General features: G+C 27.2%; 3 protein-coding genes across 3 annotated transcripts in view; 1 reads left to right on the forward strand and 2 right to left on the reverse strand.

Moving 5' to 3' along the window:
* Window positions 1-1,152: 1,152 nt before the first annotated feature.
* On the reverse strand, window positions 1,153-2,874 carry LOC112600853. Its single transcript, XM_025348176.1, has 2 exons — window positions 2,550-2,874; window positions 1,153-2,428 (listed from the first exon to the last, which is right to left on the reverse strand). Exon 2 carries the CDS (start codon window positions 2,423-2,425, stop codon window positions 1,208-1,210), a length of 1,218 nt encoding a protein of 405 aa, XP_025203961.1. The 5' UTR covers window positions 2,426-2,428; window positions 2,550-2,874; the 3' UTR covers window positions 1,153-1,207.
* Window positions 2,875-3,065: 191 nt separating this feature from the next.
* Window positions 3,066-5,442, forward strand: LOC112600854 (5-formyltetrahydrofolate cyclo-ligase). The gene is made up of 6 exons (XM_025348177.1): window positions 3,066-3,240; window positions 4,066-4,122; window positions 4,191-4,324; window positions 4,712-4,839; window positions 4,902-5,029; window positions 5,094-5,442. The coding sequence occupies exons 3-6, from the start codon at window positions 4,214-4,216 to the stop codon at window positions 5,312-5,314; spliced, it is 588 nt and encodes a 195-aa protein (XP_025203962.1). The 5' UTR covers window positions 3,066-3,240; window positions 4,066-4,122; window positions 4,191-4,213; the 3' UTR covers window positions 5,315-5,442.
* An 802-nt stretch (window positions 5,443-6,244) lies between these two features.
* LOC112600825 overlaps window positions 6,245-14,632 on the reverse strand; it is a 53,122-nt gene continuing 44,734 nt past the window's right edge. Inside the window, exon 4 of the mRNA XM_025348138.1 lies at window positions 6,245-6,555. Coding sequence (XP_025203923.1) covers window positions 6,349-6,555 — 207 coding nt within the window. The 3' untranslated portion in view covers window positions 6,245-6,348. The remainder of the gene's footprint in view (window positions 6,556-14,632) is intronic.

The following is a 14,632-nucleotide window of genomic DNA, read 5'->3' on the forward strand; positions in this document are numbered from 1 at the left end:
ATAAATTCAATGTATTTTATATTTTTATTACATTATTAATATTATTATAACATTCAGTTTTTATCAATGATTTTCAAATTTTATTTATCTAGGAATATCTATTACAACAGTAACAAATAATAATGGGATTTGGCGTCATAAGAAGTGCTCTTTATTATTAAATGGAAAAAAAAGATGCCTAAAATGTGACTATTTATTTCCAATATTTAAAAAATATAAGAAAAGATCAATGTTGATAAATTCAAAACGAATTGGACCAACATTAACTCCTACTCGTCGTCGCATTTTAAATAATACTTTAAATAAAAAGAAAAATATCAAAAAATCAAATTCCCGATAAATTTATTTTATAAATCATTAATTAATTATTTTACTATGTATTACGTTGTAAATTGCAGTGTGATATTTATAAAAATTAATAAATAAATTTAAATATACAACTTTTTAAACTACTATAAAAATATTTCTAGGCTCAGATTAGTCCGTGGTATGACGTATACACTGTAAATATTAAACTGATAAATCAGTATTAATTTATTGTACAGGCACAACTGAGCAGGACTCTAATGTGATTAGTGATAGTAGTAATTATAATTTTAAATTTCATTTCTTATAATTGGTATGAACCATTTTAAATTCTTTAAAATACTTCATAATATGTATACGAGAATTACGTGATGAAAAGAAAATAACAAGTAAAAACTTTATAATAATATCTTGTTCTTGTCAATTATCATTATTTGTTATTAAAGATAGTTCATACTAGTCATACGATTATCATACGATTACCACAGAATAGTGCTATTACTTATGTTTTTAATAAAAACTATACGATGGTATAATTATCAATTAAGTGTTAATTGTTAACATTTATTTACAACTTATTTTCGAAATTTACATTATAACACATATCACTCTTAATATTTATCCTAATACAAGCAATTGAGTCAGTCTCTGTTCTTAGTAACTTTCTTTATTTAATTCATAAAAAGTACTATTTACAAACGAAAATATACATTTTTTTCTTTGACTTTAAAAAACTTTTATTTAAAAATTCACATTCAAAATATTAAAGATAATAAAACATATCTACAAAATTATGTTAGCAATATTTAAATATGTTACATTGAACAATTAAAATTAAATGTACATAAATGATTTAATATAAAGGTCTTTCATATGGAATTAATTTATAGTTTTATAAATGTTATAAATTTTTGTTGCTACAAGAACGTCTACCTAATGATTGTATATCTGGAGATTGTTGAACAACTAATAGATCGGAAGTTACTCTATTACGTATTTTACCTTTAACTTTATTATTTGTTTCATTTTTACTTTGTATTAAACTTTTGGATTTTGTTTCTACTGAAGGTGTAGGTTGCTTTTCATTTTTAAGACGTTCTGTTTTTATTTCTGATGAAACTTGATCAACATTATTACCAACTTTTTGACAAGCTTTTTCTAATGCAAGTTTTGATTTCTGGTCTTCATCACTAGAACGTAAGTTCGATTTTCTACTTATAGTTTCAGGTGTAACAGAACGATTTGATGTTTTACCTCTCAAAATCTCTGGAGTTACCGACCTAGACGAGCTATCTGAAATTGTTAAATCTGTTAAATTATTTTTATAACTCTTACGTTGTTTACTATTGTCAGAACTAAAACTCGATTCTGATACATTTCTAGTTTTTCTTTTTCGACCTCTAAAATTTGAAATTTTTTCAATTTTTTCTATATTATCTTTAGATTGATTTAATACTTTTTTATTTTGTTGTTTCAAGTCTTTTGACTTGTTTTTTTCATCAGATTTACTATTTTCTAGTTTGTCATTTGTGCGCAATGATCTTCTTGTACATGGACCATCTTCAGATCGTTCTTCACTTGTTTTAATTGGAGGGCTTTCTGATAGTGTTGAAGGTATCGTCTCATTAAGACCTTCCTTTGAGTCTACAGAGGACATAGAATTAGACTTAGATCTTGTCTTACCACTCCAATTTAATGATTTTTTCTTATTAATTTCATCATTTAAATTTTCATTTTCTAGTTTTTTAATTTTTTCTCCTTCTTCGGCAATTAACTGGTCAAACTCTTCAGGTAAAACAAAATCTTTCTTACTAGTATCAAAACTTATATTTTCTATAATATCAGCAGATCTGAGATCCCATATACTTTCCAAATAATCCCATATAACCATATTTGGTAAATCAATATTGAATTGTTTTTTAAGTTTTTCTTTTAGAAGAAGCATACTTAGGTGTTTGTTAATTCCACAAGGCTTTAAACGTCTCATATTTATTAGCAAATACCTCTGAAGTGATAAAGTCCATTCGAAATCTTTAGTTGGTTCTAAATCAATAAGATCATTGTTATCTGTTGCTGAACAATTTGTTACGTCTGATTTGATCGACGATTGACTTGACATGACCTGAAAAAATTATGGTTGTTATGTAATGAGAGTGGTGGGTCTAATATTTAAATTTTTTTTTAGTACTTATATATTATAAGTATATAAGTATCAATACTTTTCTCAATGAAATTTTACTTACTCAAATACTTGATAAGCGTTCTTTACAACCCTGTAGGTGAATGTGGTCAAATGATTCCGAGTATAGGTAACAACAACAATACCACCAATTGAAAAAACAACAACAAATATAACAACAATGTTGCAGGCGTCGTTTAGTCGGAGTTAGTGTAATCACTGTAATAGTGTAAAGGATGGGACCGTCCCAAATTAATTTGTGTTCACCTATTTAGACGTTTACCGTTGTCACTTTTATTCGTCACAAACCACTTCGTACGCTTTAAACTTTTGGTATTATCGAATTTTCGTTATTTCTTTTTGCGAGCCTGCTACTTTCGTCGAGCGTCTTAACCAGGGTTAAGATAGTATTATCTTAAATTGTAGTTTCAATTATCACTTATGAACATTTTGTTACTAACCGCGTCGGTAACTTCATGTCTATGTCAACAACCAAGGCGTTTATAACCTTAAATAAAGTTTGTATTTTTGTTTTTGGCGCTAACGTACTGCATTTTAAATCTACATATCTCATGTCATGCCGTCGCCCGTCAGGATTATATGAATGTGAATATGTGATACATGCATGGACGCATACTGCATAGTATTTTGGATCACATTAAATCCTAAACTGTGTTTACAAAATGAATATGAAACATTTGGAGTCCCAACTTCAAACCAAAAATTCCAGATTCGCAGATCTGTGATAGTATATGGTAGGTACTAGGTAATAGGTATTTAATTTTGGACGTAGAACTGTAGAAGGTAAAACATAAGAACTACAATGGTTGCCACGCGCTAATTAATTTATTATATAGATTTATTATTTATCACAATTGCTTCTTCTGCTCTATTAAATATCATTTTAGCTAATATCAAATTAACTATTAATAAAAAATCAATACGGAAATGGACGTAAACGGAGTTGATGATTCCGCCGTTCCGACTTAAAAACTAGAGTAGATAATAGGCTAAAACCTTAAACTTTTAACTAATTACTGATCAAAAAGTAGAAATTACCGACAAAAGACAGTCTAAGTAACTAGTGAGGTAGAGGTTGCTGAAGAATGTATACTGTAATTACTATTACTTATTACTTTATTAGTATTGCCTATTGCCTACTGTCTAACTGTTTATAGTAGGTTACCTACTCTTGTATCTAACGTGTTCTGTAATCTGTATTTTGTACTATTATGAAATGCTTATTATTGAATATTTAAATAATAAATTACTCTCATCACTACAGTCTAGCCAATGTAGGTATTATACACATCAGCAATTCATAATTCATATATTATTTTTAATCAAATTAAATAATTATTATTCAATAGTTATACAAATACATGATAGCTACTATACCCTATGACCTGTATCGGCTGTAACCACTTACTATATATATTATTAGTTCTTAATATTATTATGTTTGTCGCATAGATACCTGTCTGTAACAATATTAGTATTTATTAGTTATAGTGATTATCTGAAGGCAAGACCTGTATTTTTACTTTATGTTATGTATTTTTTTTTTTTTTTTATTATAGACTACAGAATACAAACACAAAATTTAATTGACTGTTAATTTCACATTTTCATATCAAGTATGTAACTATCCCTTTTAATCTTAGCATCTTAGTAACGGTGATTTTATTGTTTTCATAATTTGAAGTTTTATTAATTATTGGGCATATAATGGAGCTCGTGAAGATTGCTAAAACAAATTTACGCTCTGACTTAAAAAAAAAATTGTCACTTATGACTGCCAGAGAAATCACTGAACAATCAAAAATTATAACCAACAAAGTAAGTTATATTATACGAAGAATAAACATGCTTTACATTTTTTAGTTATAACAATGTTTTAGAACTTATTTAATTTTGTTATTTTTTTTTTGTATTTCAATTGATGATTTATTTATTACAATGTTAACAAACTCAATTTATTTTACACATTTAAAAATGGTATTTAATAATTTACATTATTACATTTAAGATAACTTTGAATTATTAATATTTTAAGCTTGTCATGTTCAAGTTGAATATTTATAAGTATTGGATTAATAATAAATAATATATATTATTCATTTTATAACTATTTAAAAATCATAAATTGTAAATAATTATATAAATTATTTGTTTAAATCATTTGAATTTGAATTTTAAAAAAAGCTATGATTGTCATATTTTCAGTTATTATCTCATTCAGTATATAAAAAAAGCAACAGAGTTTCGATATACCTCAGTATGGATTCTGAAGTGCAAACTTATAGTATTGTTAAAGACATTTTCATCTCAGGAAAAATATGTTTTATTCCAAAGTATGCAATATTTTTTTTAAATATCTTTAATGTATTTTCAAAGTTAACAATTTGGTTTTTAGGTACAACAAATCTGAAATGTTTATGGTAAAGATAAAATCAATTGATGAACTCAATAGTTTGCCAAAAACCAAATGGAATATATCACAACCAGCTGATGATGATTTGCGTGAGGACGCACTGACAACAGGTACCTTATTTGAATGATATCCAATATATTTTTAAATAATAAAATCTTTTTGTTCGATGTTTAGGTGGTTTAGATTTGATAATAGTGCCAGGCTTAGGTTTCACTACTGATGGCAAACGATTAGGACGAGGAAAAGGTTATTATGATCGATGCATAACTGAATATAAAAAAAAATATCCATTAAATAATTTGAAAATCATTGGATTGGCATTCAGTGAACAAATATGTAATGACATACCTATAAATCAACAAGATATTTTGATAGACTTTTTAATTTGTCCCTAATTATATGTATAAAAATGATAATTTATGTTTAAATTTTATGAAATGTATAGAATCTTAAGTACTTATTTAACTGTGATTGATATTCTTATTCATCTACACTTAATTAATTACAATGCTTTTATCTAAAATAAATTAATTTAATATTACATTTTATATTTAGACACATTTTTAAATGTTCATTAAATTATTATGTTTTTTTTTTATAAATTATTATTGTTATAATTAATTTAAAATAAATTAATTTTTAAGCTAATTAATAAGTATAATATAAACAATAAACTAATAATTAATGTAGAAATATGTAACATAATATAGTGTATACAAATACCAAATATAAATTCTTCAAAAATTTTATACTAGTAATGTTCCTAAATTATAAATATCTAGTTCAAGTATTTAATGAGCATACATTTATTACAAATACCATATGGCTATAAATTATTACAATCAATGATCACAAATTATATAAATACTATATTTTTAAATAATTTGAAAATTTACAAAATTAAAAATAAGTTTTTTATTTAAATATTGAAACAAATAAATATTTAAAATATGAACACATCAGTAATTGTTAATTTTAACTGATGGTCTATTATAACTTGGATATTTATACGATAGGAGATGATATATAAGTATATTGCTTAATGCTAAAATACTAAATATATTTTTTGGATTTATTAATAACAAATAAGGAGATGCTGTGATATGATTATGTATAATATAAAAATAATACAGTATATATTTTATAGATATAAATATTTTAATTAAAATTTACAAGTTACAATAAAATTGATAAACATGCTATTTTCACAGTATATTTGTCGAATATCACAAAATGTTCCTACAATGTGATTTAATGTACGTACTAAAAATATAAAAATTTATTAACAATGATAATGTATTAATAAATAATAATAATTTTATATTTGACGATATAACAACAATAATAATAATAATCAATAGGTGTATCATGAGTAATATTATTATTGTTATTACGTTATTTGAGAGACGAGAGTTGAAATGCGATGTCATCAGAGAGAGCCGAACATTTTTTGTCCCCTGGTAAGCGTGAGGCTCACCGTGACCACGGACACAAGGAACATGATCAGACCCACGCATGCGGTGATGAAGCGACACCAACACCTATGCTTTTTCCCCACTTTGATCTTCTGCATCAACTTTTCGGCTTGCTGCGTGTCCAACGTGAATTGTAGTCCGCGTAACATGGCGCCGCAATCCTAAAATGACAAGACAAACTATCAATATTTACTATTTACATGTATTCCAGTAAAAACTGCATTTTTATGAAAATAAAAAATATCAAGTGGCTATTTCGTATATTAATAGATTAGCAAGTAGACCATATAGTTACAAATCTTAGGACCCATAGGGGTACGTACCACACTTCTAGCTTTAACTTTATCGATACCTAGTAATACTAGGTTAGGTGTTGAATCTAGGTATACTTCAGGGGGTATTTGCCCCCCCCACCCCTCTGAAATTTCTTTTCGCACCTCCTGACAAATACAACTTTTAATAAAGTGTACCTATTTATTGAATGCACAAATGCACAATACTCGTTACGATTATCACACCTAATGTCTAAATTGTAAATTGTAATGACTCATAATACTAAAATATATCACCATTCACCAATGAAAAAAAAAGTGAGCCCCTCAGAGAAATTGTCTGGATTCAACATTGCCTGGTATATGCATTAATATAAAAGTTTGTTATATTAAACCTATATTGGTTTACATTTTGTGTGGGGGCGGGACTAAGTTGTTTTGATAAAATACGATTAATATATTTAATATTATAGTGTATTTATGCACATTTTTACGTCCAGTTACTTTTTAATCAACTTTTTTTGTGAGAAGGGACTAAGGGAGTTAAACGATTTTTTAGTGGGCTTGGTCTTTTAGGTCTCACACGAACCATTTTTTTTTTTTTGAGCCGTTTGAACTTATAATAGTGTTACTAAAATAATGACACGATGAATCTCTTAAATGTATAGACAATTTTCACCTATTCCCAAAATTATCAAATTTTATAATTGTAACTAAATTTTTAACCTGGTGATTCCTTCTTTTGGACTAAATTCAGGCGTGGTGCCCGAATGTGAATTTTATAATAGGAAAATAATAAAAAAATTATGATATTATAATAGCAAGATGTTATACAAAAGTAAAAATCATAAATTAAAATTGAATCTATCTTAGATAGATATTATATTCAAGGAAAAATATTAAGAAATGGGCCCAAAAATATTATAGATACTCCCTGAAATTCAAGTCGGCGCACGCCTACGCCTATATACTAACTAACAAAAGTGAATTTGAGATTTGATTTTTATAGTGGGCTTTAATGTCATACAATTTTTATTTTTAAACATTAAGTAAGTAGGTACCTTACCATTTTAGAACTACTACATAAAATTTTAGTTTAGTACTTTAAAATACTGTTTAACTGAAAACTATTGGGAGGGTTATAAGTCATGATATGTTAATACTATATACATATTGTATAATTATTGATAGAAATGTCTATAAACCACAATGAGTTTTGATCATAAAAATGTTTTTTTGTCTGACGAAAATATAAATGTCTGAGTTCTCAATTACTGCGTGCATCGGCGTCCAGTTCATTTTATAATGAAACATAAAACACTGCGTATAGGTATTATAATTTTTATTATGCGGTTGTCTGTAATTTATTATTTTATTTTTATTGTGGTTATTACGTGTGTAAGAAGGTATAATATACATAGGTATAGGTACCTATTTTAGTGCAGGTCTTAGTATATATATCAACAATTCAGTAAGTACAATTAGATAGTCTTTAATGCCCAAGGAACTGCAATGTAGAATTTAGCGTTTATACATAGCTAAACATACAAGCGGTATTTTATTAACTATTATAGTTTAGTTAAAACGGAAAAGGGAAAATAAATAATATTAAATCATTGCCTAGACGCTCAGTCCAGTTATTACATATATAATATCATTATGAAATTATGTGGATAAAATAGGTAAGCGCATACGTTGTAGAAAAAATTATCCAAACGCGTTTCAACATTATCATCTGATTGCTCGAATAGTATGGCTTTCGGGCAATCTTGAATCTCGAAATAGTATAATCATTCGATCGCCGGAATTCGAGTGAGTGTTGGGCATATCGTTTGTGATGGTAAAAAATTTAAATTTAGCTATAGGTAGTTACCGCGGCTTACCTCTAATATTATGTGTTATTATTATGTATGTCGATGCGACGGGCCGTTCACTCCACGAGGATCAAGTGTTTAGATCATAGCTTATTACTCTATGGTTTAGATCGATCAAACGGCGATAGGTAGTGGTAGCTAGGTTTATATGTATGCAAAGATGTACGATTAAATCATTATCGAAACCTCATCGAAAGTGCAATGTGTCAAGTCAAAGACACGATTACGGAATCCTCAATGTACCTACTGTAAAAGTCAAATTTATATTAATGTATTTGAATTAATCCTGGCTTCGGAGATTTCGATTTTATTCTTTGTTAAATTATTAGGTACCAGGTCGTGGTGAACGATTTGAATGATAATAGTACCTATGATAGGTTATTTTTTCTGTTGGTAGGTACTCGTACGGTTCTCAGTTCCCACGCTTATACTTTATGCAATATATGTTGTAAACTTGTAAACTATAAAGATAATATAAGTATATCTACGAATCTACTTGATATATTATTTATTATCTAAATATATTGCGGCTATTGTAATAGGATTTTATTGACGTCAAGAACTTAAAGCTAGTTATAACTTATAAGGCTATGATGAGTAGAAGTGATTTGTCGTATAATATTGGTTGTTGACCAACTAAAACATCGTATGAATTATTTTGTAATAATCAAAAAGATTATTGACACTATTTACGATATTATAATAGTATAGTGCTATACGTCTCGAGCTCTGCTCCAAATACGTGGATAAAAAAAAAAAAAAAAATGATAGTTATGTTTCTATTTTAATTAGATAAAGCCTCAGCAACTATGGCTCTTGGAAGTTAATTGATAGTCTGTCCTAAGTAATATTTATATTTAAGTCATTTAACGAAAACGAATTTTTCCCTGATTATTTTTTTACGATTACTAAATAGTAATAATTTACATTTAAGTAAGTAATAAAATACCTATATACAATATACTAATTATCCACATGGCGCCTCTACAATTATATGAAGTACCTAGTAATAATACACTATAGATTACTAATACTACCATACTATATTACTATAGCCTTATAGGAAATAATGATAAAATCACATTATACAGTGTATACTTAGATGTCAGAATAGAATTTAATACTACATTTTACATGATTTTACGCACTGATTTGTGTAGTTATTTTAAATATATAATTTATATGAAATATAAGTATTCATAAAAATAAGTTACATTCATTTAATATGTATAAAATCTTATTAAAGTATTAAAGACTCGCAAAGAATAATGTTTATTATATTAATAATATTATTTTAGTTGTATAGGTGCTTATCATTAGCACTTAAATGGATATTTTGTATTATGTGGCATATTGTTTTTCCGATTTAATTCTATGTACATTGTTTAATAAAACTGTCCTTCTAAAAATGTCATTAATATTTTATCATTTTATGTATAATCATGTCGACAAATAAAGTATTATGTACAAGTAGACTGTATATATTCTATTTCCTGTCATAAATATTTAATGCGTTTGGTACCGGTTCTGGAGTCCTATACTCTGTATTTATACATACGTAACGTATAAACACTAAAAACATTTGTTCGTCTTGATCGCATGAACACTTTTCATTGTTACATAACTTAATTTAAATATTTCAGGAAAAAAAATGGTTTTATATAAAATCTAAAAAAGTAACCAACACAAGCAATATTATAACAGATTATTGAATTATTTGAGTAATGTGTGTAAACAATAGTTAATAATATGATAGTTTGAGTAAAACTTAAATATTATAATTTATAAAATACGTTTAATGAAAACTAAGTGCATGTTATGATCTTTAAAACAATTTTGATAAATTTATAAGATAAATGAGAATTTAACATTTGAAATTAATATACAAAATATGTACAAGTATTAAAATGTAACTCAATATACAGTAGAACCTCGATTATCTGGGGTAATGATGGGGAGAGGGTCACACGGATAAATAAAAATCACGGTTAATCGAGACTTTTTATAATAATGAAATTTTAAAAATCTTGATTCAATTATAATTAGAATTTAGAAATATAAATAAGAAGACGTATATATACATATAAATGTATATACATTTTCGGAAGAGTGGGCATGGTTAATCGCAAACACAGATAATCGAAGTTCTACTGTACCTATTATTTATAAATACGCTGATAAAAATTATAAAAATGTATTTAAAAAATTAATATTTTTTTTGTCAAAAGCCAATGCTGTTAGAAAAAATAAATAAAGAATAACTTTAACTGTAATTGGGCGTTTTTTTTTTTTTTTTTAATAACTTAAATACAGTAAACGTATACCTATAAAATTAGAAAAAAAAACCTTAAATGTAAAAAATCTTTACGCGTTGCAACAAAACTGCAATTATTTTAAGTCTATTCACGCAGTCGATAAAATAAAATCAACAAATCACAGATTATGTTCATTACCTAGTATATCATGTATCTACTTACTATTTTCGAAATGTACATTTGTCCATTGTAAATAATACAATTTAGCCGAGTACTGGTTTTTAAGTTGACTTATTTTGAGTTTTTACGCACAAATTATGCGTTTATGACATAATTATTTTGATATACCAAAGTATATCAATTTAGTACCTAATATATAATATGCACAAGCGCAACTTGCATATATATATAGACTCGAATAAAAACGAATACGTGCATGTTATACACACGACCACCTATATTATATTATTACCTAATATTATGCTTTACACCGAGCGACGTGCCGAAAACTATACGTGTATCTTATACATAAGAGGTAATTTTGGTTGTACATGGGCCAACGACGTTCGTTGAATTTTTGGTATTCGACAATTCTAGTATAATATATAGTATAATATCATATTAGATTCATGAAAAAATAAGAAAACAGAATCAAAATAGAGAATATCCCACTCTTACACTGTAGGTACGCGATAGGTATTATTTTTTTTCAAATAAAAATACCCGTCTACGCCAGAGCCGCATATGTTTAGCGTTGATCACGTCTCGAATCATATAACAACGATCTCACACGATGTAATAATACGACTATAAACAAGCATAGTTGATACAATGGACTTGGACTGCCGTACGTGGTCTTGTGGGTGTGCTTCAGCTCAGTAAAATATTACCTAAACATTGTCTACTTACGTTAAAGTCTAACTGAAAAAAACTCACGTGTACGCACACGCACACACGTCATATGTTCTAAATTAGATCACATATTATACTCGTGTCGATCGTTTTATCAAAGAATACCATTCTTTGTTTCGATAATTATATAAATGTTTTTGAAAACTATTTTTTTAGTCAAAAAAAATCTTTTCATAATTTGTGAAGTCATTATTCATAACAACGTTTTTATTAGGTACCTATTTAATATTTAAGAATCTTACAATTTATTAAAAATTATTAATTTGAGTGTTTTAATAGTTTGAGTGACAGATTGACAACATATCTATAAATTAATTTAATAATTTAAATTTTTCACTACAAACATAAATATTTATGACCATATAAACGATATAATGTTCTTTTGTTGCGTTTTCCGATTAAATTGACAAAAAATAATTTTTTAAATTGTAATCATTATTCATTATTTCTCTGCTGATACATTGAGTAATGTACACTGACGAAGTGACGAAAAGAATCATCTTGCACTAAACCGACTAATGACTATATATTTTAGTCGATTTTCGGAAGGAGTGTGCGTGTGCAAAACATGCGCCGCGAGAATGCGCAAACGACGAACAAAGGCGACTGTAAAATATTATTATTATATTATTGTTGTGCAACGCGTTTGTTCGCATATTACGTAAAATCGGTTTTATATACCATTTTATACACGCGCGCGCGTGTGTAGCGAGGGTGCTGAGACCGTGTCATATCTTCAAGGTCATCCGGAAAAAGCGGTCGCGGTCGAAACGGTGAAAGCCGACCCGAGAAAGAAAACGGGAGGATTTTCGTAGAGGGATTATCGTCGTCATGTCGTATGTACCACGATAAATGCGTTCAAGTATTATAATAATATATATGGGGAAAGACGCCACATATTTTCTCTGACAATCGCGCGTCTTTTGCTTTAGGTAGGTAATTTTTGTAAAAATATGGGAACACGATGTTTAAACTTTAAAGTATTTGCAGCAGTACTTTATCAGTACTCGTAAAATCATAATCTATATATAACATAGTTGGTTGTAGCTGATACATTATTTTTTATTATTAATATTATTACTATGGACGAGTAATCAATACACATAAATATTTGTCACTAATAAATTATTAGATCAAACTTTTAATACACTCAAAATAAACCACTGCAGGTGCAGTTATACTAATCGATAATTATCGATAATTATTAACTATAAATTAGTATTTTCCATTACAGAATATGAATGTCATATATTGATAAATTGAAAAAAAAAAACAGAAAAAATGTTAATAAATTGTAGTAAAACATTCGATTATTTTTCGATACAACAAAGCGTATGTTAAAAATGTTTTAAAAAAAAACAAAATTTATCTGAGGAAACGAATGTTAAATTTAAAAATATCACCTTGTATAATGTATATATTAAATACTATACAATATATTTATATATCATGACGTATGTAAATGTAACTTATGTAAATATATCACATGTAGAAGTATATACAAGGTAATTTTTCAACGTAAGGCACTCGTTAATTCAAAGGGTATTTAATTACTTTAATTTTTAATTTCACTTAATTTCGCTCTTCTAAACTCTAAAGAACTATAATTTATTATCAAATTAATCGTTCATAATTTAATTTGTATACACAACAATTTCCCGAAAAAAATCTAATTCGAAAAATAAAATTTAGAAACTCGTGTTGTCAAAAAAATAATAATAATAAATTTTTTTTCAAAAATATTGTTTTCTAATGAGTTTGTATTATGAAAATAAACATTTTAAGAATTACCCTGTACATATTCTTTATGATTTTTCGAAATAAACCTATATGATTGCAGAATATAATATATACACGTGCCGTACACACCGTTTATTATCGGACGATACGCTCATTTCCAACATACATGCCTCGACCACCTTGACAACGATTGTTATTTTTTTTTTTTACGAAAATACCTCTGGAGTACGCGATCAACAATTGTATTCCATAAGCGAGAAATGTTAGTTTTGTTTTTTACGTATACGTACCACGCGTGTATTATAATAAATCATTATAATTTAAAATAATACAATACGACTACAACAATTGTTGAAACTTGAAATAGGCGTAGTGTGTACCGATCTTGCGGTATACGATCTTCCACGAGCGTGGGACTCAAAAACGAATACTTAATTATGTTTTACTTATTTTTGAAAATATTTTTCCCTAACGAATGACGAATATAACGACCACGCCAAAGCCGGGCTGGCATTAAATTAAATCTGTGTGTTAAGTAATACGTCATGTAGGTACCTTAAAATGACTGTGACGTGTTTTCAAAACTCAGGACTTTAACGATCGGACAACCTATCGGTAGTAGATAACCGATCAGTACCACAATGCCAAATCACGTAGGAAAAATACTCTTAATACTACTAAATCGTTGTGAGACTCCATATAAATATTATACATACCCGTAATACGTTATTAATCTTTGTATCTGACTCAGATAATCTGAATTTTAAAACTGAACACCTATTTTCTCCCTCCCACCCGTATTATAAAAATATAAAAACATAATATGTGTAGGTATTGTGTATCGTATATCCTACAGATTTTATTTTTATGTAATAACTTATATTGTATACTTACTTAATTTTAATATTATAATATATGTAGTATGCGGTTTCGAGCTGCTTGTGCGCGTTTAGCTACGTTCTTTCCTTCTATATTATATTAGTATACTATATATTATATAGATTATCAGCTTCCGTTTTCAGACTATTCGTTTCCCATAATATTACATGTTATCATCATTATTATACGTTATATACAATATTATTATTATTATTATCTAACAAGCAACAAGTGGTCATATAGTAAGTTATATAGTTATACGCACGTAATATGTCTATACAGTATACTATATAATATTATGTTATA

The sequence above is a fragment of the Melanaphis sacchari genome, unplaced genomic scaffold, assembly GCF_002803265.2.
Source record: "Melanaphis sacchari strain LSU unplaced genomic scaffold, SCAv2.0 Contig72_pilon_pilon, whole genome shotgun sequence".
Taxonomy (NCBI): Eukaryota; Metazoa; Arthropoda; class Insecta; order Hemiptera; family Aphididae; genus Melanaphis; species Melanaphis sacchari.

Excerpts from the sequence above, each read along its gene's own strand:
- LOC112600853 (XM_025348176.1), bottom strand. The coding sequence starts at position 2,425 with ATGTCAAGTCAATCGTCGATCAAATCAGACGTAACAAATTGTTCAGCA.
- LOC112600854 (XM_025348177.1), top strand. The coding sequence starts at position 4,214 with ATGGAGCTCGTGAAGATTGCTAAAACAAATTTACGCTCTGACTTAAAA. Across the intron at positions 4,325-4,711 it reads CAAAAATTATAACCAACAAA|TTATTATCTCATTCAGTATA; the intron begins GTAAGTTATATT and ends TCATATTTTCAG. Across the intron at positions 5,030-5,093 it reads TGAGGACGCACTGACAACAG|GTGGTTTAGATTTGATAATA; the intron begins GTACCTTATTTG and ends TTCGATGTTTAG.